Below are 26,922 nucleotides of genomic sequence, written 5' to 3' on the forward strand. Positions count from 1 at the left end.
GATGTTGAAACGAATGACAAGATTTTTTTAAATTTTATATCTCATTTTTAAGGTGAAATTTTATTCCATGTGTAAATATGCCACATTTTTTTTTTTACCCATTTATCCACTGATGGACACTTAAGGTGATTCTATATGTTGGTGATTGTGAATTGTACTACAATGAAAATGAAATATAACAATCTCTTTGAAATACTGAGTTCCTTTCCTTTGTATATACACCAAGTAGTATGACTTCTAGATCTTATGGTAGTTTTGTCATATGGTAGTTTTATTTTTAGTGTTTGAGAATCCTCCATATATATTTCCATAATGACTGTACTAATTTACTTTCCTACTCACTGAGTATGAGTTCACTTTTCTCATACCTTGCCAATTTTCCAATAATAACCATTTTAAAGATTGAGATAATATATCTCATTGTGGTTTTGATCTGCATTTCCCTGATGATTAGTGATGTTAAGACAGGCAAAGAATGAAAAATACTACATAATTTCACTCACATGGAATCTAAAAAAGTTGATCTCATAGTTGATTAGTAGTGGTTACCAAAGTTGAAGTGGATAGGAGGAAGAGGGGGTTGAAAAGTTATTGGCCAAAGGATATGTATAGGAGGAATAAGTTGAAGAGATCTTCTGTACAACATGTGACTATATTAATGATAATATATTGTGCACTTGAAATATGCTAAGGGAGTTCATATTAAAGTCTTGTTTCCACAAATTGACAACTCTGAGAGGCAATGAATTTTTTAATTAAGTAGATAGACTGTCTCACACATATACACAATGTATAAAAAACATTCTATTATGCACAATAAATGCAATTTTATATCTCAGTTTAAAAGCAAAAAGGCAACTCAAGTAACATAATTATTTAATAGAAAGAAGAGAATTGGTATGTCAGCAGACTTTCAATACCTTTTTCAAAGGTAATATTTCAAGGATTTTCAAGTATTTTTTTTCAAGAGTAAAATAATTTTATTTTTAAGTATAAGTAAATGAACCCAGTTTTGTGGGCTCTTCTAAAAAGAGAAACTCAGCCTTATGAGTTAACATTCTTGAGAAAAACAAAGAGAAACCGGCAGCATATAAATATTTCAGTCCCTATTAATTAAAAATAGAATGTTTCACAATCTGGAGGATTTTAAGATACAAAAGAGGCCAACTAAACAAAGGTGAAAAGATCAAACATGGGCTGCAAAACTAACAGCTGTGACTTAGTGAGTTAATAGATAGGCTGAATAAAAACAAACTCAACAAAGCACTTGAAAGTCTATAGCTTCTGAACAATTAACACACTAATCAGAAACACTTGCAATGTATAATCAGTCCCATCTCATACTAAAAACAAGAATTCTTTGGTTATAATTCTTTCCATTTAGAGGTAAAATTAAGGAAGCAACTAAGTAAAGGCACGCATGAAGCAAAGAGGAAGTATCCCAACTTGCTCTACCTAATGAGTGTCTATTTTCAGTGAAAAAGATGAAAGTCTGGTCTTCATATCATCTCTTCAATATCATTCCTCCCACAATAAAAGTCTGAACACATCAACTAACTCCCTGGTAAGAAAATGTAAATTCGAAGGTGTGCATTTATACTTTTACTTTCAAGGTTCAAAACCAGTTTCAAAAGTGAAATCATCATTTCAACCATGTTATTAATTTCCAATTAGTAAAAATTTTTAAAATGCTTGAATACCCAAGAGGACTCTAACTTCACCTATCTTGAATTTCTAGACAGAAATCCAGGATTCGAAAACACTTTAGAGGATTAGACTAGGAACCTGAATATAGGCTCTTGTATGAGGTAAACCAATAATTATCTTTTATTTAGAGTAGCTGTAAACATTTCATCCCTGACACACCTATGATTTGTCATCAAGAGTCTTTTGTTCCAACCATACATCTATCTTCTTTCTACACCCTCTGACCTCTAAGCCCTTTCCTAAAATCATATGCCCTATCTCAATACTCATTCATAACTACTTCCATGTGAATTTTCTCCTCCTTTCTCTCTACAATGAATGAGATGCTCCAGGAGGTCAGGAGTCATAGGGGAAAACGAGCAATGCACCAGTCTTTGGGGACAGTAGCCCAAGTGAAGTTATACTGCTTCCCAATTACACATGTTAGAAATTATTATTCTATTACATATATGCTTACACATGGCACTGATTTTAAAGACCACTATCCTGAATTACTTAACTTTCCCACTTTTTAAACTTTGTTTTCCTCCTCAAACATTATTACATCTACTAGGAAAGAAAGGTAAAGTTAGTTACCTTCATAAATATTTAATAACTGATATAACCAAGATGGCTTTAAAATTGCCTCTAGTTGTTTTCAAAAGTTTTTTTTTTTCAAAGTTTACAATAATAAGCTAAGCTGAACAAAAACAAAATACACAGAGAAAGATTCATGGAATAATGTCTCTTAGGATTTGGTTTTCATTCACTGAATGACCAAATACATTGGCATTATTGAACTTACATTAGCCTAAAAGTAAATATATTTAATAGTTTGATTAACACATACAGGATAATGTTTTTCCCACATAGTTTTTAAATGTTTAAAATGTAATAAATGCACAATAGTATAAAATGATGAGAGAACCAATGACAGCAAATGTGACATGTAGCATCTAAATTTGGGTTTAGTGAGGTTTAGTTCATGAATCAACAGACTGATAACAAATTTCCCTGAACAAAGAATGGGAATGTTTGAAAATGTTTTTCTCCTCCACCTATTAGGGCACTGTAAAATGTTATCTGAGCCTAGACCACCCTAAATTTGTAAATTCCATACTCATAAACATGTGTCAAGGTAAATGACCTCATGAGGATTTTTTTAAACCTTTGAGCAGGACTGGAGGAGACAGCTGTTATACAAAAAAGGAAAACAAAGGAACTCCATGGACAACTTAGCCCCTTTAGAGCACCAATATCCTTCTCCATAACACTAGAATGTAAGTTCCCCTGAAGTTGGTGAAGGTTACATGAAATAATTTATATGAAAGAGTGCTATATACTATAGTGGATTTATGAAATTTAAATGCCATTTCACTGATGAAGATAAGAATTATAGTAAAAATAATCCAAAATGTTATACAAAAGAAGCGAAGATACTAAACAAATCATTGCTGCTTTAAACAGAATTAAAAGACACATTTGCCCTACAAATTGGCTCAAGAAATTTATTCATACTATATGTCTCAGGAGATAGTGAATGGCACTGATTGGTCCCCCTCTCTTGGATTTTATGAAGCCCATTCAGAATGAGCCAGGTTGAGAACATCACCAATTCCATGTTCTAGATCCATCTGTTGGCAAAAATATAATGCAAACAGCTTTATAAGTGCTATTTTCAATGAAATATCACAGAACAGCTTGTCCCAATGATATTTCTAAAGCTTGCCTGCAAACCGCCTACTGGGAAATCCAACTGAAAGAGAAGGGGAAAGAGAAAAAAATTGTACAGACAAGGAACAAGAATAGAAAAAGGAACAAAGGGTAAAGAAAGACTAGCAAGGAATGTGAACTCCGAAGTAAAATAAGGAACAATGAGAGGCACAATATCAAACAGAAGTGACATTAGTAAGAAACCATAAGGAACAGAGAACTTAAAATATCTATCTACCTACCTACCTACCTACCTACCTACCTACCTACCTACCTACCAAACACTGGGGTTGGAAGACAGGGAAGTAAGCATGAATAATGCATCATGTCCAGAGCAATAAAGACAAAAGAAGCAAGAAAACATCAGAACACACTAACAGCTCAGTAATTGGAGCATCATTAAAATGTCATGAAAGGGAAATGTGAAATACTCATTTTTCTGAGCTTCACTTTTAGTGCTTGTAATATACAAGGTTTATTTTTCCAAAAGCTAATACAGAATTCAGTGTCTATTGCCAACTTCAAAAGGAAGCAAACATCTTTTTGTGAGTTCCTTCTTTTAATTTAAAAATCCATTATATATCATAACAGTCTGAACATTACAATATAAGTAGTATACATGCATTGATTTTTAAAAATACATTATAACATAGATGATGTCATTCAGGGCACTTACCTGGGGCCGAATAACTTTTACAATATTTTTGAGGGCAGTGTCAGGAGATGGAGGTGAACAGTCAGGTGTTGGGCCTGTTGAGCTGTTTCTATGGTTACTAGTTCCTGGAGCAGTAATTGCTACTTCAGAGACATTATCTGAAAATAAAAATAGAAATATCATGAAACTAATCATTCAGTTTACCTTTTAAGACTTGAAATTACTTTTGCAAACATGAATTGAGATTTCATCTTAGATCTGGTATCAATTTTACAAGATCATAATGAGGAATATGCTCATTGGCAGATTCTAAAAGATAATCTTTTCGAATGTTTTGTTTCCTTTTAAAATAGCATCACCCCTGTAGTATAGTTTCAAGAATAAGTAATATTACTCAATTCACAATGTCAGATCACACATCATAGTTCTTAAGACTGCAACTACTACATGAATGACTAAGACTTTACCTTAACTTAAAAGGAATATGATTTTGCCAAAGCTTTCCTCATAATCTTTCAATGAGTATTGATCTTTAATAAGTAGGAGTTTCTTTTCTCTGTGATTCATAAAACCCAAATACAGACCTCATCAAACAACTTTCCCAGAAATCCCTCAAACTATAGAAAAGGAGGCCAGTAAATGAAGCCTGAATGAAAAACTGACATTTGTACAAAATGGCTTCATAATGTAAACAAACAGAATTATCACCCTAAGAAAAGCACATCCTCTTATGTGGTCAAAACTAAATGAATGAAACTTCAAAACCTAAATTAATCTTCCCTTATATTGGATATTTGATGGGGTTGATGTGGGGCAAGGTAGTAAAGAAAAAGATCACTTGAAAATTCACAACATGTGTAACATTTTCTTCTTAAATTTATATTAAAACAAGCTAACACAAGAGATACAGTTTTAGAATGTTTAAGACACTTGAAAAAGGATGAAAATGTTCTATAAATATCTTCTGCTAGCACATATATCACTTCGGCAGTCCTTTATAACCTTTCATGAAAACTGCTGCAAGCTCAAATATGCAAAAAGTTTACATCTTTGTTTTTAATTGATTCCCAATAATTTTCTGTTGTATACAGCTGATTTAAGGTAAAAAAAAAAAAAAGACTGAGACTGTAAATTCTTTATAAACCAGCAGTTTTCCCTGCTCTGTGACTACTATCTACAATCCCAAGTGAAAAGCAGTAATCCATAAAAAGCAAGGCGATGAATTCCCATAAAACTCTATCCACCACATAAAAACATAATTCAGTCTCACTGGGGAATCCAGACATAGGCTCATGAAACAAAAAAAGAAAAATGCAAACATGACACACTGAATTAAATGGATCTTTTATATGTCCACAGGGCAACTTTTGACTAAAGTTTAAGAGACAATGTGGGATTTGAATCGTTTTCTTGGAATAGGTGGGTAGTCTTCGGAATAGGATGGAAAGTATGGGCAAATAAAATAGAGAAAACATCAGTTAGCAATACAATGACAAGATGCTCTGATTCTCTCCAGTTTCTCTCTTCCTTCTTTCATTCTCAACCATACATCTAAAAACACTTATTAGAGTGGAACTTTATGTCAGGTATTATGTTACAAAGATAACTAAAAGAATCTCTTACCAGGGCCTGGAAGGAGAGAAGGATGAATGGAAAAAGCACAGGAGACTTTAAGGGAAGTGGAAATATTTTGTATGATACTATAGAATTTTCTACACCAAGAGTGAACACTAATGTAAAACTATGGGCTTTGGGTAATAATGAAATGTCAAGGTAAGTTTCATCAGTTGTAACAAATGTACCACACTGGTTAGGTACATTGATATTGGGGAGGATGTGCCAGGTATTTGGGTAATCTGTTCTTATGCTAAATTTCACTTTGAACCTAAACTGGTTTAAAAATAATGTGTATTAAAGTTTTTTAAAAAAAGAATTCCTATCCTTGAGAAACATATAATCAGATGTGGCATCAAACATGTGAACAAATTATGAAGCAACAAACTTGAGAATTGATAACAAATGAAAGGATAAAAAACAGAGGTAGTGGGAGTAATCTGACTATTGCTAGTGGGGAAGATGACTGTGAAGGTTTATGTAAGAAATCTGGGACAAAACATAAGACATAAGGGCACAAAGGTGGAAAGAACAGTCCAAGCTGTTATTATGCATCAGGAAGAAATCAGAGGCACATTTGGATGAGTAAAAGTAATAAATTTGTAGTTAATTATGTAGGCAATGAGAAATATTGAAGATAGTTTGAGCAGGGAGTTGAGCATTTATTACATGGAGGCAGCCTGTTAAAACCTTCAGTTTACTGTTTCTCATTTAATCCTCATATCATCCTAGAAACAGACTCTATTACCATCCTTATTTTACACAGAAGCTCAACACAAAGTTATGTTGCCCATAAATGACAGAAGAGGATTCAAGTTTCAGATTGATGCCATGTTGCCCCTCTGCTGGTTAGCACGTGAAAGGGATTGGAGGCAGGGAAGCAGAGATGGAAGACTATTGCCAGTCAAGCTAGGAGCAGGTTCTACATCAATATAGAGTTGAACAACTCCACAGAAACTTACAAAGCAGAACAAGGACATGATTAGAAAGGAATAATAGAAACTACAAGAACATGTTTAGGGTATGATTATGTATACTATCTAACATAATAACTAGAAGCAGGAAGATAAGTTAAGAATAGTGGCCCAAGTTAGTGGTCAGAGTGTTAGCATCTGAGTTTGTAATAAGTGATTAGATTTTGAACATGTGTTGAAAGTAGATTAAGACTATCTTGATGGATCCTGAATAACCAAAGAAAGCTTGAACAGAAAAAAAAGGATCAGCAAAGATTAGCAAAGCTAGAGGTATCATACCAGCTGACTTTGACAAGTACTACAAAGCTACAATAATCAAACAGCAAGGTATTGGCATCAAAACAGATACATATACAAATGTATCAAAAGATACCCACCAAAAATCCACATATTTTATGGTCAACTGATTATTGACGAAGGTACCAAGAACACACAATGGAGAGATGACATCCTTCAATAAATGGTGTTGAGACAATGAACTATCCACAGACAGAAGAATGAAATAAGACCCACATCTCATACTACATTTAAAAAAAAATCAACTCACAATATATTAAAGACAAAAACATGAGACAGAAAATGGTAAAACTAATAGTATAAAATACAGGAGAAAAGGTCTATGACAATGGTTTTGGTACAGATTATTTTGGGAATGAGCCCCAAAACACAGGAAATAATATAAAAAATAGGCATATGGGACTAAAAAGCCCTACACAACAGAGGAAACAATTGAGTGAAAAGACAACCTATGGAATGGAAGAAAATATTTGCAAAGCACACATGTGATGGGTTATTGTCCAAAATACATAAAGTATTCAAACGACTCAATAATAAGAAAATAATAAGAAAACAACCTAATTAAAAAGTGGGAAAAGGATCTGAAGAGACTTTTATCAAAAGATAACATAGGAGGATCCAAGATGGCAGAATAGAGGGTGACTGCATCTACTGTTGCTCCAGAACCCAGGATTCAAGAAGAGGAGGCATTGAGAGACTCAGACTAAGATAGAGACGCAGAGTGAGTCTCTCCCACGGGGTGAAGCTCAGCCCAGGTGTCAGGCCAGGACTGAGGCAGCTTCTTGGAGCAGGGCAGAGCAGCTAGAGTCTTCCCCAAGCAGCCCCGCTCCCTCCGGTGGCAGACTCGATCCACAGCCAGCCTCTTGGAGCAGGCGACCCAGTGAGAGGTTTTCTGCACAGAGCCAGCTCCAAGCCCCAGACACAGCGGTGGGCCCTGGCCCGCAGGCAGCTTCTGGGACCAGGGCAGGGCACCCAGAGACTTCCCCAAGCAGCCCTGCCCCCTCTGGCAGCAGGCGCGATCTACCGCCAGCTCCTCGGAGCAGACCCACCCAGTAAGAGTTTTTCCACAGAGAGCCAGGCCCCATTCCTGGAGCCAGTAGCAGGTTAGGGGCAGCTTTCTTCAGAAGCACTGCATTATCAAGTTGCTCCAACACTTCAGGCTACTGAAGGCTTGGAGGTGATATACTGGAAATCTACAAGGACACTATAAGCCAAAGAGGAAATCTGCAATATCTCAGAGTCCCACTAATATCTGACCAATATGAGAAAACAAGGGAAGAAAATGTCCCAAACAAATCTAAATGTTACACCAATAAAATCCAATGACGGCAGAGCAGAAGAAATGTCAGAAAGGGAGTTCAGAATGTACATAATTAAAACAATCAGGGAAACAAATGAGGAGATGAAAGAGCAAATACAGGCATTAAATGATCGTACCAATCAACAGTAAAAAGAGCAAATACGGTAAGCAAAAGATCATTTCAATAAAGAGACAGAGATACTGAAAAAAACAACAAATGGAAATCCATGAAATGAAGGAAAAAATAAACCAAGTTAAAAACTCCACAGAAAGCATAGCCAATAGGATAGAACACCTGGAAGACAGAACCTCAGACATTGAAGACAAAATATTTAATCTTGAAAACAAAGTTGAACAAACAGAGAAGATGCTAAGAAATCATGAACAGAATCTACAAGAACTATGGGATATCATGAAAAGGCCAAATTTAAGAATTATTGGGATTGAGGAAGGCTTACAGAAACAAACCAAAGGAATGAACAATCTATTCAATGAAATAATATCAGAAAATTTCCCAAATCTGAAGAATGAAATGAAAAACCAGGTACAAGAGGCTTATAGACTCCAAATATACAAAATTACAACAGACCCACACCAAGGCACATTATTATGAAAATACCTAACATACAAAATAAAGACAGAATTTTAAAGGCCGTGAGAGAAAAGAATCAAATTACATTCAGGGGAAAACCAATAAGAATATCAGCAGATTTTTAAATCCAGACCCTAAAAGCTAGAAGGGCCTGGAACAACATTTTTCAAGCCCTGAAAGAATATGGATGCCAAGAATCTTATACCCAGCAAAACTTACTTTCAGATTTGTCGATGAAATAAAATCCTTCCATGATAAACGAAATCTAAAAGAATTTACAAAAAGAAAGCCGGCATTACAGAACATTCTCAGCAAAATATTCCATGAGGAAGAGATGAAAAACAATGATGCAATCCAGCAACGGGAGGAACTCTCCTAAAGGAATAGCCAAATAAAGGAGAAACCAAATCATGTCAAAAAACAAAAATGAGTCAAATGACTGGGAATACAAATCATATCTCAATAATAACCCTGAACATTAATGGCCTGAACTCATCAATCAAAAGACATAGACTGGCAGATTGGATTAAAAAGAAAAATCCAACAATATGCTGCCTGAAAGAGACTCATCTCATAGAAAGAGATACCCATAGACTAAAGGTGAAAGGATGGGGAAAAACATACCATGCACATGGACACAGCAAAAAAGCTGGAGTATCCATCCTCATTTCAGATAATTTGGACTTCAAGCCAAAACTAGTCAGAAGGGATAAAGAAGGACATTACATACTGTTTAAGGGAAGCATAAATCAGCAAGACATAACAATCTTAAATATCTATTCCCCAAACATTGGCTCATCCATGTACGTCAAACCAATCCTTCTCAATTCCAGAAATCAAATAGACGACAACACAATAATACTAGGCGATTTTAACACACCTCTCTCACCACTGGATAGATCTTCCAAACAAAAATTGAATAAAGAAACCATAGATCTCAATAACAATTCAACATTTAGACTTAACGGACATGTATAGAATATACCATTCAACAAAGAACGACTACACTTTCTTCTCAGCAGCACATGGATCCTTCTCTAAAGTAGACCATATTTTATGCCACAAATCTACTGTTAGCAAATACAAGAAGATAGAGATACTACCTTGTATTCTATCAGATCATAATGGATTAAAATTAGAAATAAATGGCAGAATAAAAAACAAACTTCTCCAATACCTGGAGATTAAACAATATGCTATTATATGATGAATGGATAACAGAAGACATCAGGAGGGAAATAAAAAAATTCTTAGAAGTAAATGAGAACAAAGACACATCATATCAAAATCTCTGGGACACTATGAAAGCAGTACTTTGAGGAAGATTTATTTCATGGGGTGCATTCAACAAAAGAAGTAAAAATCAACAAATAAATGTCTTAACACTGCAGCTCAAACCCCTAGAAAAGAACAGACCAGCACCAAAAGTAGGAGAAGACAGGAAATAGTTAAAATCAGAGCTGAAATCAATGAAATTGAAACAAAAGAAACAATTCAAAAAATTGACAAAATAAAGAGTTGGTTCTTTGAAAAAATAAACAAAATTGATAAACCCTTAGCCACACTAACAAAGAGAAAGAGGGAGAAAACTCAAATTACTAAAATTTGGAATGAACAAGGAAATATCACAACAGACACGAGTGAAATACAAAACATAATTAGAAGCTATTTTGAAAATCTATATTCCGACAAAACAGAAAACCTCGAAGACATCAACAAGTCTCTAGAGACATATGAATTACCTAAACTGAATGAGGAGGACATACACAACTTAAATAAATCAATTTCAAGCAATGAAATAGAAGAAGTCATCAAAAGCCTACCAACAAAGAAAAGTCCGGGACCAGATGGGTTCTCAGCCAAGTTCTAAAAAACCTTTAAATAAGAGCTCATTCCAATACTCCTCAAAGTATTCCATGAAATAGAAGAAGAGGGAACCCTCCCAAACTCATTCTATGAAGCCAATATCACCCCGATACCTAAACCAGACAGAGACACATCAAGGAAAGAAAATTTCAGACAAATATCCTTAATGAACATCGATGCAAAAATTCTCAACAAAATTTTAGCAAATCACATACAAAAATATATTAAAAAGATAGTGCACCACGATCAAGTGGGTTTTATCCCAGGGATGCAAGGTTGATTCAATATCCGGAAATCAATAAATGTCATTCACCATATCAACAGACTAAAAGTTGAGAATCACATGATTATTTAATAGATGCAGAAAAAGCATTCGATAAAACACAGCACCCCTTCATGCTCAAAACACTAGAAAAAATTGGGATAGTGGGAACATTCCTTAACATTGTAAAGGCCATCTATGCTAAGCCCATGGATAATATCATTCTAAATGGTGAAAAACTGAAAGCATTCCTCCTAAAAACTGGAACAAGGCAGGGATGCCCTCTTTCACCACTTCTATTCAACATCATCCTTGAAACTGTAGCCAGAGCAATTAGACAAACGAAAGAAATTAAAGGGATACGAATTGGAAAAGAAGAACTCAAACTATCCCTGTTCGCTGATGACATGATCATATATTTAGAGGAACCTGGAAATTCCACCAGAAAACTCTTAGAACTCATATGTGAATTCAGTAAAGTAGCAGGTTACAAGATCAATGCCCATAAATCCAACGCATTTTTATACATAAGTGATGAAAATTCAGAAAGAGAAATTAGGAAAACTACCCCATTCACAATAGCCTCGAAAAAAATAAAATACTTGGGAATCAATCTCACAAAAGAGGTGAAAGACCTCTACAATGAGAACTATACAACACTAAAGAAAGAAATTAAAGAACACCTTAGAAGATGGAAAGATCTCCCATGTTCTTGGATAGGCAGAATTAATATTGTCAAAATGGACATACTACCAAAAATGCTATATTCAATGCAATTCCAATTAAAACCCCAATGATGTACCTTACAGAAATAGAGCAAGCAATTATGAAATTCATCTGGAAGAATAAGAAACCCAGAATAGCTAAAGCAATCCTCAGTAGAGCGAAGCAGGGGGTATCGCAATATCAGATGTTCAACTCTACCACAAAGCAATAGTAACAAAGATGGCATGGTATTGGTACCAAAATAGACAGGTAGATCAATGGTACAGAATAGAGTACATGGACACAAACCCAAATAAATACAATTTTCTCATACTAGACAAGGGGCCAAAAATATGCAATGGAGAAAAGATAGCCTCTTCAACAAATGGTGCTGGGAAAACTGGAAATCCATATGCAACAGAATGAAACTAAACTCCTATCTCTCACCCTGCATAAAACTCAACTCACAATGGATCAAGGACCTCGGAATCAGACCAGAGACCCTGCAGATTATAGAAGAAAAAGTAGGTCCAAATCTTCAACTTGTTGGCTTAGGATCAGACTTCCTTAACAGGACTCCCATAGCACAAGAAATAAAAGCAAGAATCAACAACTGGGATAGATTCAAACTTAAAAGCTTTCTCTCAGCAAAGGAAACTATCAGTAATGTGAAGAGAGAGCCTACAGAGTGGGAGAGTATCTTTGCCACTCATACTTCAGATAGAGTGCTAATTTCCAGAATATGTAAAGAACTCAAAAAACTCTACACCAAGAATACAAATAATCCAATCAACAAATAGGCTAAGGATATGAACAGACACTTCACAGAAGAAGATGTACAAGCAATCAACAGATACATGAAAAAATCTTCCACATCTCTAGTAATAAGAGAAATGCAAATCAAAACTACCCTAAGATTCCATCTCACCCCAATTAGAATGGCGATTATGGAGAACACAAGCAACAATAGGTGTTGGAGAGGATGTGGGGGAAAAGGTGCACTCATACATTGCTGGTGGGGTTGCAAATTAGTGCAGCCACTCTGGAAAGCAGTATGGAGATTCTTCAGAATGCTTGGAATGGAACCACTATTTGACCCAGCTATCCCACTCCTTGGTCTATACTCAAAGGACTTAAAATCAGCATACTACAGAGATATAGCCACATCAATGTTCATTGTTGCTCAATTCACCATAGCCAGATTGTGGAACCAACCTAGATGTCCTTCAATTGATGAATGGATAAAGCAACTGTGGCATATATATACAATGGAATATTACTCTGCCATGAAGAATGATAAAATTATGGCATTTGCAGGCAAATGGATGAAATTGGAGCATATCATGCTAAGTGAGATAAGCCAATCTCAAAAAACTTAAGGACGAATGATCTCGCTGATAAGTGGATGATGACATATAATGGGGGGTGGGAGGGGTTAGCATTAGGGTTAGGGTTATGTTTAGGGTTAGGGTTAAGGAGGGTGGTAAGAATGGAGGAAGGAAGGACTGTATAGAGGGATAAGAGGGGTGGGAGGGATGGGGGGGAGGAAAAAAATAACAGAATGAATCAAACAACATACCCTATGTAAATTTATGATTACACAAATGGTATGCCTTGACTCCATGTACAAACAGAGAAACAACATGTATCCCATTTGTTTACAGTAAAAAAAAAAAAAAAAAAAAAAACTATGTTCTTGTTATTGGATTGGTATCAGGGACAAAGGCCAAGATTTCATTAACAAACCTAAAGATCCTGTAAGACCATATCACCATAAATGTCTCGTGATCCATGATCAGAGAACCAAGTTTGGCAGGCTGACATCATTGCCCCACAATGCCCCTGCCCATCACTCACAAAGTTCACTCTAACAGAAGAGCCTGAGACTCCTAAAGTCCTTCTCGCTTCTGAGAAACCCCACATTCTGCTCTGAGAACGTGTATCTTCTCTTTTCTTTTTCATCCTCTATATTGAAACCAGGAGCATTTTACCTCTGAGCTACATCTTCAGCCCTTTTTAAATTTCATTCTGAGGCAGGGTCTTCTTATGTTGCCCATGCTGTCCTCAAACTTGTGATCTTCCAATCTCAACTTGCAGATAAGTGTTAAAGGTATGGATATGGGGGGATATTTTCATATGCTTCTATTAAGAGTGTAAACTGGTATAGGGGATCAAACTGGCAATATAAATGAAATATGGGGAACCTAAGACCCAGCAATTCTTTTTCTCAGTATCTATCCCAGAGTAACATTTACATGTATGCACAAACTATGGTCAGTATAACATGGTTTGTGATGGCAAAAATTGTGAATCAATCACACTGAGATAGAATTTAGGGATTCAGAAAAAGAAAGATAAATTGAGTCTCAAAGGAGAAGCTGCAAATAACTGCTGAGATGCAAGAAATACCCATGAAATAGGCATTTGAAATGCAAAACAAGCATTTGTGAGCAACCTAGCCCTCACCCTCGGTCTATGCCCTTGACTTATGCCCTTGCCTGTATATAGTAATATGAAGGTGTCAGCACATTGGTGCACACCCGTAATCCCAGTGGCTTGGAAGCTGAGGCAGGAGGATTAAGAGTTCAAAATCAGCCTCAGCAACTTAGTATATAAAATAAATAAATAAATAAATAAATAATTGAAGGGCTGTGATCATGTTTACTGTTTTTTTTTTTTTTTTTTTTGGGGGGGGGGTGCTGGGGATCAAACCCAGGGCCTTGTGCTTACAAGGTAATCACTCTACAGACTAAGCTATCTCTCTAGCCCTGTGATCATGTTTCAAAATAAAAAAATAAAAATTAAGTGCCCTGGGTTTAATACCCAGTACCCCCCCCCCAAAAAAAAGTTATATGAAGGCAACATGCAAGTGCTGGAAAAAAATGGCAAAGATTTTGTAACTCTGTCCTGACTTCTCCTATAACACATACTTAGGCACTGTCCTTTTGTAAAACATTAAATCACCAATGTTTTGGTGTCTCTGCCTCTGGAGATGCCCAGATTCTCCCTTGAAGGTGTATTCCTTGCTTACCCCAAAAGCTCTGGATCACAAATTTGAGACCACCTCAGCAATTTAGCAGAATACTTTCTGAAAATAAAAAGGGCTTGTGGATGGAGCTCAGTGATAAAAGTGCTCCTAGTTCCACCCACCAGTACCAAAAAAAAAAAAGAAAAAAAAAAGAAAATATAAGAATTAAAGCAGTAACTAATCTCCAGGATATATAATGATTCAAAAACACCAAAAAAAAAAAAATACACCAATCAAACAATGGGCTAAGGAACTGAACAGACACTTCACAGAAGAAAATACAATCAATCAACAGACATATGAAAAAAATGTTCATCATCTCTTGCAATTAGAGAAATGCTAATCAAAACTAAGATTTCATCTCACTCCAGTCAAAATGCCAATTACCAAAAATATGAGCAATAATAAGTGTTGGCGTGGATGTGGGAAAAAAGGTACGGTCATACATTGTTGGTGGGACTGCAGATTGGTGCAACCTCTTTGGAAAGCAGTATGGAGGAGATTCCTCAGAAAACTTGGAATGGAACCATCATTTGATCCAGTTATACCACTCCTTGGTTTATACCCAAAGGTCTTAAAAATCAACATACTACAGTGATGCAGTCACATCAATGTTTATAGTAGCTCAATTTGCATTAGCCAAACTATGGAACCAACCTAAATGCTCTTCAACAGATGAGGATAAAGAAAATGTGGTATATAAACACAATGGAATATTACTCAGTCTTAAGGAAGTATTAAATTATGGCCTTTGCAGGTAAATGGAGGGAACTAGAGAATACCATGCTAAGTGAGACAAGCTAATCCCCAAAAAACCAAAGGCCAAATGTTCTTTCTGATATGTGGATGCTGATCCATAGTGGGGGTGGGGGTATGGAACTTTGGATTGTGCAGAGGGTGAGGGAGGGGTGGGACGGTGGGGATGGGAAGAACAGTAGAATGAGACAGACATTATTACCCTATATACATGTATAAAAAAATAAAAAATAAGTTGAAAAAAAGATAACATAAATGTCCTGCAGGTATATGAAAACAAAATGCTTAATATCACTTATCATCAGGAAAATGCAAATTAAAATCATGAAGTGGTATCACCTCACACCCAGTAGAATGGCTATTATTAAATAGATGAAAGATATGTATCGTGAGGATGTGGAACAAAGGAAACACTTAAACAATGTGGATGAAAATGTAAACTAGGACAGTCATTATGGAAAACAATTAGGAAGTTTCTCAAAAAGTTACAGATAAATTTATCACATGACCCAACAATCCCCCAGTGAGTATACACCCAAAGGGTATGAAGCCAGTATGATGAAGAGACGCCTGACTCCTATACTTGTTGTAGCATTATTCACAATAGCCAAGATACGGAATCAGTGTCCATCAATGGATGAATGCAAATAAAATGTTATATATACAAAATGGAATATTATCCAGCTTTTACAAAGGGGAAAATCCTATCATTTGCAACAAGTATAACACAGAGGACATTATGTTAATGATACCAGTCACAGAAAAGTAAATACTGCATGATCTCATATGTGGAATCTCAACAAAGTTGAACTTACAGAAGCAGAGAATGGTGGCCTCCAGGGGCTAAGGAGGTATTGGTCCAAGAACACAAAATTTCAATTACATAGGAGAAATTACATACGTTCAAGAGATTTCTATGATAGTTAATAACAAGCAGTGGTAGACTTGAAAATTTATAAAACAGTAGACATTAAGTGTTTTTAACATTCCCCCAAAAAATATGTGAGGTAATCCACATGCTGATTATCTATCTAGCCATTTCATAATGTATATATATATAGTTCAAAACAGCATGCTATATGATATATAATGGGGGGTTGGGGGTGAAAAAAATGGAGGAACTTTAGATAACGCAGAGAGAAATGAGAGGGAGGAGGGGGCGGGGGTGTGAAAGATGGTGGAATGAGGCAGACATCATCACCCTGTGTACATGTGTGATTACACGAATGGTGTGAATCTACTTCACGCACAACCACAGAAATGAAAAGTTGTACCCCATTTGTGTGCAATGAATCAAAATGTAGTCTGTAAAAATAAAAAAAAATTAAAAGCAATAAATATATAGGTATATATATAATTTGTAGTTATCAATTAAAAGTAATTACAGGCCACAGAGCCCAGAGGTGTATTCTCTGGGTGCTGCTGCTACTCAGCCACCACCGACACCAGGAGTCTTTTCCCTGGGCGCCACTGCCGCAGGTGCCCGGAAGTCTTTTTCCTGGGTGTTGCTCCTGCTGCTGTTGACGCTGTCAGTCTGCTCCCTCGGACGTCTGGCTGCCATCTACACTGCTACCTCTACTGTTGCTACCACTGATACCACTGCCACCAAAGGTGCTACTGCTCCTGGATGTCACCTAAAGATCTCCTCTTTGGGCGCTGCTGCAGCTGCAGGCACAGCCCACACCACTGCTGCCACACTCCCCCCATCTGCTGCCAACGCCACCAACATCTGCAGCATGCTGACCTCCTGCCTGCTGCCACTAACTCCTGCTATTACCACTTCCACCACCGCCCAGGGTCTCCAGATTTGATTGCATGTGGCCACATCCATTTTGAGATGCTGGCTAGAGCCTGGGGTTTGTTTGCGGTGCTGTTGGGTTTGCTGCCACTGCCACCTTGGGGCACAGCTGCCCCTGTCTGGGACACTGGCCAAGATCTGGAGGTTCAGTGTAGTGGTGCCTATGGATTTGGCTGCAACTGGGGTCTTCCTCCTGGAAATAGAGGTTGCCACCACCTAGTTACTGTCTCTCAGGAATGCTCGTCCCTGGTGGTCTCTTTCCAAATCCCAGTGGCATTGAGATCTTGGGATTACAATGTGGCCAAACCCAGGACATCTGAGGCCCAGAGTAGCAAGATAGTGACTTGGTCTGCCAGGGTCTGTCTGGGCCAGGCAGTGTTGTTGGGAAGTCAGAGACAGGGCTGAGAAGCTTTTGGATGCTGGCAGACACAGTTGTTCAATTTTCCACTGAGATTGATTTTATTTTTATTTTTTTCTTCTTTGCCACCTCTTTCCACCATATTTGGAGCAGGGTGATTTTTGTGTATCAGTTTGTTGAAGACAGTGATATATGCATGGTGTCTTGCAGTTTTACTGTATATTCTTATATTTTTAGTTTTTTTCTTTTCTTTATATGTATTCTTCCTCTCACTAGTCTGTCTTCCTGACTCCCTTTCTACCTTTTCTCCACCTAACAGCCAATCTCTATTGGTTCCTCTTCCATTCTTCCTGTGGATTTTTGCTTCTGGCTTCTCTCTCTCTCTCATGAACACCATGTCCTGTACTGTTTCTGTTCTTTCTTTGTCCACCATTTGAGATTATAAATCCATTTGGCAAATTTTCTGTTTTTATTGGGGACAGTGATTGAACTCATTGCTGTTAATAGCAAGAGGGCAGTGGATGCCTTGCTGGAAGCTATTAGATTTGAGGCTATTGTTTGCACTGGGTGTTGTTGATATTGGTCTCCCTCTTAAAAGCAGGATTCTGGAAATCTTCTGTGACAATATAGGTCTACAGGGTAGAATTGGTATTGCCTCAGATCCGTGTAACTAGATGGGAAAACACACAAACAATATGAAAAAACAAGGGAACAAAATACTACAAACAAACCAAGATGCCCCAATAGAGGCACAATAGAAGAAAATGTCCAAGAAGGAGTTTATAATGTACATAGTTAACCTGATCTGCAAAGTAAAGGATGGTATAAAGAGTGAAATCAAAGAGAAAATACAGGGAGTGAAAGATTACTTCAATAAAGAATTAGAGATTGTAAAAAAACAAACAAGCAAAAATCCTCAAAATGAAGGAATAAATCAAATTATAAATTCAATGGAAAGCATCACCAACAAACTAGACCATTTGGAAGACAAAACCTCAGACAATGAAGACAAAACATTTAATACTGAAAATAAAGTTGACCCTTCAGAGAAGATGGTAAGAATTCATGAATAGAACTTCCAAGAATTAAGGGATAATATGAAAATACCAAATATAAGAGTAACTGGGATAGAAGGAGCAGAGATACAAACCAAAGGAATGGACAATCTTTTCAATGATATAATATCAGAAAATTTCCCAAACCTAAAGAATGAAATGGAAAATCAAATCTTGGAGGCTTACAGAAACGCAAATGTACAAAACTACACCAGACCCACACCAAGACAAATTATAATAAAAATGACTAAAATACAGAATAAGGATAAAATCTTAAAGGTTGTGAGAGGAAAAAAAAATTACATATAGGGGAAAACCAATTTGGATCTCAACTGATTTTGCAACCGAGACCCTCAAAGCTAGGAGGTTATGGAACAACATATTTTAAATTCTGAAAGAATTTTATATCCAACAAAAGTTTCAGATTTAAAGATGAAATAAAAACCTTCTATGATAAACAAAAGTTAAAAGAAGTCACAATTAGAAAGCCTGCACCAAGTGTGTCTGTGTGAGTGTGCATTTGCAAGCACATGCCCACGCACACACGTGTGTTTAATTTGGCATCAGAGAAGCTATTCTGAGTTTGAGTACTATCGCAGTCCAACTAAACTTTGTGACTTCAGGAAAGTCACTTAACACCTCTGAGCTTCAGCATCTCATCTGTCAAGTGCCTACCACGTTTCCACAGGACTGTTAGGAAAGAAAGTATCTATAACAAGATCTATAAATTTGTGAAGGATATCTTCATATTTATATATTTCTAGTACAGATATAACTATCAGATAGAAGTAAGTAGAACTAACTTGGAAAATATAAAGGGCTTTTGGAAAGGAGATAATTAAAATACATAAACTTCAATATAGATGTATCCGACTTTAAAATTTTATTCGTTTATGTCAAAATGAATCCTAATATTATGTATAACTAAAAAGAACCAATAAAAAAGAAACATCTGACTCTGAAAAAAAAGAAAGGAAAACAAAAAAAAAACAAGACTGCACTACAGAGAATTCTCAACAAAATATTCCATGAGGATAAAGTGAAAACCAGCAAAGGGAGGAACTACACCAAAGGAATAGTCAAAAGATAATCAAATTAAAAGCCAGAAATAAACCAAAATGACAGGTAATACAAGTCATATCTCAGTAATAACCTTGAATATTAATGGGCTAAACTCATCAATCAAAAGAGACTTGCAGATTGGATTAAAAAACAAGACCCAACAATATGCTGCCTCCAAGAGACTCACCTTATAGGCAAAGACATCCACAGACTGAAGATAAAAGGATGGGAAAAAACATATCACTCATATGGATTGTTTAATCAAGCAGAGTTTTCCATCCTCATGTCAAGTAAAGTGTACTTCAAGTCAAAGTTAATCAGAAGGGACAAAGAAGGTCATTTCATTCTACTGAAGGGAATTATACAGCAGCAAGACATATCGATCATAAATATTTATGCTCCAAACAATGAAGCATCTATGTACTTCAAACAAACCCTTCACAATTTCAAGAATCAAATAGACAACAACACAATAATATTGGGAAACTCTTAACACACCTCTCTCACTACTGGATGGATCTTCTAAACAAAAACTAAATAAAGAAAATATAGAACTAAATAATACAATCAATAACTTAGACTTAACAGACATATATAGAATATTTCATCCACCGACGAGTTATGAATACACTTTTTTCTCAGCATCACATGGATCCTTCTCTAAAACAGACCATATCTTATGCCACAAAGTAACTCTTAGCAAATACAAAAAAAAAAATGAGATACTACCCTGCATTCTATCAAATCATAATGGAATGAAATTATGAATCAATGATAAGATAAAAAATAGAAGCTACTCTAACATGTGGAGACTAAATAATACACTACTGAATGATGAATGGATAGTAGAAGAAATCAAGAATGAAATGAAAAAATACTTAGAGGTAAATGAGAATACTGATACAACATAACCAAAATCTCTGGGACACTATAAAGGCAGTACTAAGAGGAAAGTTCATTGCATTGAGCTCATTTATTAAAAGAATAAAAAGTCAACAAATAAATGTCCTAACATTACATGTCAAAGCCCTAGAAAAAGAATAGATCAACACTAAAAACAGAAGACGGGAAATAATTAAAATCAGAGCTGAAATTTATGAAATTAAAACAAAAGAAACAATTGAAAAAATAGACAAAACAAAAAGTTGGTTCTTTGAAATAAATCAATAAAATTGATAAACCTCTAGCCACACTAACAAAGAGAAAAAGAGAAAACCCAAATTACTAATATACATGATGAAAAAGGAAATATCACAAGAGACGCAACTGAAATACAAAAGATAATTAGAATCTACTATGAAATGTTATACTCTAAGAAAATGAAGATATTGACAAATTTCTAGAGACATAAGACCTACCCAAATTGAATTAGGAGGCCATACATGATTTAAACAGAAAAATTTTAAGTAATGAAATAGAAAAATGCCATTAAAATGTCTACTAATTAAGGAAAGCCCAGGACTAGATGGATTCTCAGCCAAGTTCTACAACACCTTCAAAAAATAATTAACACAAATATTCCTCAAATTATTCCATGAAATAGAAAAGGGGGGAACATATTCAAACTCATTCTGAAGCTAATATCACCCTGATACCAAAACCAGACAAAGCACATCAAGAAAAGAAAACTTCAGACCAATATCCCTGATGAACATAGATGCAAAAATTCTCAATAAAATTCTGGCAACTCACATACAAAAACATATTAAAAAGATAGTGCAATACTATCAAGTGGGGTTCATCCCAGGGATGCAAGTTTGGTTCAACATATGAAAATCAATAAATGTAATTCATCACATCAATAGACTTAGACATAAAAATCATATGATCATCTCAATTAAGGCAGAAAAAGCATTTGACAAAATAAAGCACTCCTTCATGTTCAAAACACTAGAAAAACTAGGGATAGTAGGAACATACCTCAATATCATAAAAGTCACATATGCTAAACCCAAGGCCAACATAATTCTAAATGGAGAAAAATTGAAACCCTCTAAAAACTGGAACAACACCAGATGCCCTCTTTCACCACTTTTATTCAACATTCTCCTTGAATCTCCTAGCCAGAGCAATTAGACAGAAGAAGGAAATTAAAGGTATACCAGTAGGTAAAGAAGAATTCAAACTATCACCATTTGCTGATGATATGATTCTATATTTGGGGGGATCCAAAAAATTCAACCAAAAATCTTCTAGAACTAATAAATGAATTCAGTCAAATTTCAGGATATAAAATCAATACCCATAAATCAAACACATTCCTATACATCAGTAATGAATCCACTGAAAGAGAAATAAAGAACACTAACCCATTCACAATTGTCTCAAAAAAAAAAAAAAGGTTGGGAATCAATCTAGCAAAAGAGGTGAAAGACTTCTACAATGAAAACTACAGAACACTAAAAAAAGAAGTTGAAGAAGACCTTAGAAGATGGAAAGACCTCCCATCCTCCTGGTTACGCAGAATTAATATTGTCAAAATGGTCATACTACCAAAAGTGTTATACAAATTTAATGCAATTCCTATTAAAATCCCAATGGCATTCTTCATAGAAATAGAAAAAGCAATCATTAAATTCATTTGGAAAAATAAGAGAGCCACAATAGCCAAATAAACCCTTAGCAAGAAAAGTGAAGCAGGAGACATTACAATGCCAGACCTCAAACTATATTACAGAGATGTAGTAACAAAAATGGCATGGTATTGGCATGAAAATAGACATGTAGACCAATGGTACAGAATAAAAGCCAAAGACAAATCCACATAAATACAGGTATCTCATACTAGACAAAGGTGCCAAAAACATTCACTGGAGAAAAGATGGCTTATTCAACAAAAGGTGCTGGGGAAAACAGGAAGCCACATGTAACAAAATGAAATTAATCCCTTACCTCTCACCCTGCGTGAAACTCAACTCACTGTGGATCAAAGACTTAGGCATTAGTCTAACTACTAGAAGAAAAAGTACGCCCAAATCTTCATCATGTCAGCCCAGGACCTGACTTCCTTAACAAGACCCCTAAAGCACAAGAAGTTAACTCAAGAATCAATAAATGGGGTGGACTCAAACTAAAAAGCTTCTTCTCAACAAAAGAAAAAATCAATAATGTGAAGAGAGAGCCTACAGATGAGGAGAAAATCTTTACCACATACACTTCAGATAAAGCAGTAATCTCTAGGATACGTAAAGAACTCAAAGAGCTTTCCGCCAAGAAAACAAATAACCCTATCAATAAATGGGCTAATAGTTTCCTTTGCTGAGAGAAAGCTTTTTAGTCTTTGCCAATCATACTTCAGATAGAGCACTAATCTCCAGAATCTATAAAGAACTCAAAAAACTCTACTTCAAATAATCCAGTCGACAAATGGGCTAAGGAAATGAATAGACACTTCACAAAAGAAGATCTACAAGCAATCAACAAACATATGGAAAAATGTTCAACATCTCTAGTAATAAGAGAAATGCAAATCAAAACCACCCTAAGATTCCATCTCACCCCAATTAGAATGGCGATTATCAAGAATACGAGCAACAACAGGTGTTGGCGAGGATGTGGGGAAAAAGGTACACTCATACATTGCTGGTGGGACTGCAAATTAGTGCAGCCACTCTGGAAAGCAGTGTGGAGATTCCTTAGAAAACTTGGAATGGACCCTCCATTTGACCCAGCTATCCCACTCCTTGGCCTATACCCAAAGGACTTAAAATCAGCACACTACAGAGATAACAGCCACATCAATGTTCATAGCTGCTCAATTCACAATAGCCAGACTGTGGAACCAACTTAGATGCCCTTCAATTGATGAGTGGATAAAGAAACTGTGGTATATATATACAATGGAATATTACTCAGCCATAAAGAATGATAAAATTATGGCATTTGCAGGCAAATGGATGAAATTGGAGAATATCATGCTAAGTGAGATAAGCCAATCTCAAAAAGCCAAAGGAAGAATGATATCGCTAATAAGTGGATGATGACACATAATGGGGGGAGGGAAGGGTTAGTGTTAGGGTTAGAGTTAGGGTTAGGGAGGGGGGCATGTATGGAGGAAGGAAGTACTGTATAGAGGGAAAAGAGGGGTGGGAGGGGTGGGGGGAAGGGGAAAAATAACAGAATGAATCAAACAGCATTACTCTATGTAAATTTATGATTACACAAATGGTATGCCTTTACGCCATGTACAAACAGAGAAACAACATGTATCCCATTTGTTTACAATAAAATAAAATTAAAAAAAATAAATACATGGGCTAAGGAACTGAACAGACACTTCACAGAAGATATACAGTTAATCAACAAATATATGGAAAAATGTTCAAAATCTCCAGCAATTATAGAAATGCAAATCAAAACTACTCTAAGATTTCATCTCACTCCAATCAGAATGGCAATTATCAAGAATAAAAGCAACAATAAATGTTGGCAAGGATTGAGGGAAAAGGTTACACTCGTATATTGCCGGTGGGAATGCAAATTGATGCAACAGTTATGGAAAGCAGTATGGAGATTCCTCACAAAACTTGGAATGGAATGATTTGACCCAGTTATCCCACTCCTCAGTTTATACCCAAATGACTTTAAATCAATATACTATAGTGACACAGACATATCAAGAGCAGCTCAATCCACGATAGGTAAACTATCGAACCAACCTAGATGCCCTTCAAGAGATGAATGGATAAAGAAAATGTGATACATACACACACACATGCACACACACACACACACACACACACACACACACACACGATGGAATATCACTCAATTTTAAAGAAGAATGAAATTCTGCATTTCTGGTAAATGGATGGAGTTAGAGAATACCATGCTAAGTGAAATAAGCCAAACCCAAAAAGGCCAAATATTTTCTATGACATGAGGAAGTTAATTCACAGTAAGAGAGAGATTAGGAAAGAATAGTTACTTTATTAAGTAGAGGGGAGTGAAAGAGGTATGGAGGAAAGAATGATAGTAGAGTGAAATAGACATTATTACCTCATTTACATGTATGATTGTATGACCAATGTGACCCTGCAATATGTATAATCAGAAAAATGAGATTATACTCTATTTATGTCTGATCTACCAAAATGTATAAATGCATTGTACTATCATACACAACTAATTAAACAAATAAAATTTTTAAAAAAGTAATTACATTTTTTTAAAATTTCTTGATGCATTGGGTATAGGAAAAGAGAGAAGTCAAGGATGACAAAAGATTTGGCCTGAATAACTGAGAGGATGTATTGCTATCAGTAGAAAAAGGAAACTATAGGAGGATCATATGTTCTCACCTTACTGCTTCCAATATAGTCCCTACCCCATTTTATTTCACTTCTCATTTTGGACTATAAGGAAATAATGCTGGAGATAATTTGTTCCTTTTACCATTTATTATCTCTGCTGTACTTTTTCCTTTTGTCTCTCTATGTTGCATTCAAGATAGTTTCTACAACTCATTTTCCAATTTATTGGTTCTTTCTTTAGCTGTGTCTAATGCCATCAAATACCTTTCTTAATTTAAACTATACTTTTCAGTTCTAAAATTTCCATTTTGTTCTTATGAAAATACACTATGTCACTAGTTAGCATTTTTCAGTCCATAAAATATTTCAAGCTTGCTTTTATTTATTTGAAAATGTCAAGTACAGTTGTTTTCTCTGTGTGTGTGCATGTATGTGTGTGTTTAGAAGGAATTTACAAAGTATTTTTTAATTTTTTGTTTGTCACATAACTGAACATACTGATGAGATAGGATCTGATATTTCAATACATATACACAATATTTAATGATAGGATATTGGGTAATTAGCATATGAATCATCTTGAAAATTTATTATTTGTATTTTAAATAGCTTAGAAGATTAGTGAAGGCAAAGATGATCAACAGATACAGAAGATAGGTGGACAAGAAGAACAACTTCTAAAGTTTTTGGTTTGTTTATCTGTATCTGGTAATTCCAATATTTGCAGTCTTCATGGGTCTGTTTCTGTGGTGTTTGTTCTCACATGTGTTATCTTATTCTGTTGTTTGTCTCATCATCAATTTTGTGCTGCTTTTTACTCAACTGATTAGAGCAAAAAATACAGCACTAAATATAACTAATAATTTCTCTTTAGCCTATGTTAATTGAAAAAAGCATCAAAATTTACATTCAAACACCTGATGCTGAAGTGTGTGTGATATTAGACAATTTAACTTTTCAGAATTTCAGTGTTCTTAATTATAAAAAGGAATGATTAATAAATGTGTTCTAGTTTTATATATTCAAATTAAATGGAAGATAAATAATTGTTATCAAATATGTAGTAGTTTAATAAATGTTTCCTTTTCTGCTATCAAACCAAATATCATCAGAATTAAAACAAAATATGGAAGGTGAAAGAAATTACATAGAAGAAAGCAAGAAAATAAAGTTATATCTATAAAAACATCTATAGAAATGATCATATATACTTAGGTGAAATTTAAGGGCAGTAATTTTTAGTTATTAACACAACTTGGGAGGGACAGAATTTAATTCCAAAACTGAGAGATAATCCCTTGAGGGCTTGAGGAATATATCTAGAAAGATTTACTGTGAGGAATTGGCCCACATGATGTGGAAGCTGAGGTCCCAAGGTATGCAGATGGCAAGCTGGAGACCCAGGAGAGCTGATGGATAGTTCTAGTCTGTGTCCAGAGGACTTAGAACCAGGAGTCTGGATGTTATAAGTTGTAGTCCAAAAGTATCTTGATAGAAACCCAAGAAGAACCAAAATTTCAGTCTAAGTTGGAAGTCCAAAGAAAAACAATGTTCCAGTTCAAGCAGTCAAGCAAGAATTCCCCTTTACTCAGTCTACTTCTATTCAGGTATTCAGATGAGGCTTATAACATTAGGAAGGACAATTTGGTTGATCAGTTTATCATTCAAAAATTAATCTCATCTTCTAACAACCTCACAGACATACTGAGAATAATGTTTAAGCAAATAGGCTTGAGATAGGTGGAGGTGGGTTGAAGGGGGACAGTTAATGAGTACAGGAATGCAACAGGGCCACCAGGAGAAACTTGAATGTACCAACAACAACAAAAGATAAATATTTGAGGTGAGGGATGTGCTGATCACCCTGATTTGAAAGTAAATAGCCACACTGTGAATAATCTTATGGAAAGGCCCATCTGGCATGGCAAGAGACCTATGCCCGGAGTTTA

At 35.6% G+C, this 26,922-nt stretch overlaps 1 protein-coding gene across 10 annotated transcripts in view; it reads right to left on the reverse strand.

Annotated features, from left to right (window-relative positions):
- ANKS1B (ankyrin repeat and sterile alpha motif domain containing 1B) overlaps positions 1-26,922 on the reverse strand; it is a 1,201,009-nt gene that overhangs the window by 636,073 nt on the left and 538,014 nt on the right. For all 10 annotated transcript variants that reach the window (XM_079141356.1, XM_079141354.1, XM_079141351.1 and 7 more), the window contains one exon: positions 4,076-4,212. In XM_079141356.1, the coding sequence (XP_078997482.1) occupies positions 4,076-4,212 (137 nt within the window). The remainder of the gene's footprint in view (positions 1-4,075; positions 4,213-26,922) is intronic.

Source organism: Sciurus vulgaris (genome assembly GCF_902686455.1).
Source record: "Sciurus vulgaris genome assembly, chromosome: 5".
Taxonomy (NCBI): domain Eukaryota; kingdom Metazoa; phylum Chordata; class Mammalia; order Rodentia; family Sciuridae; genus Sciurus; species Sciurus vulgaris.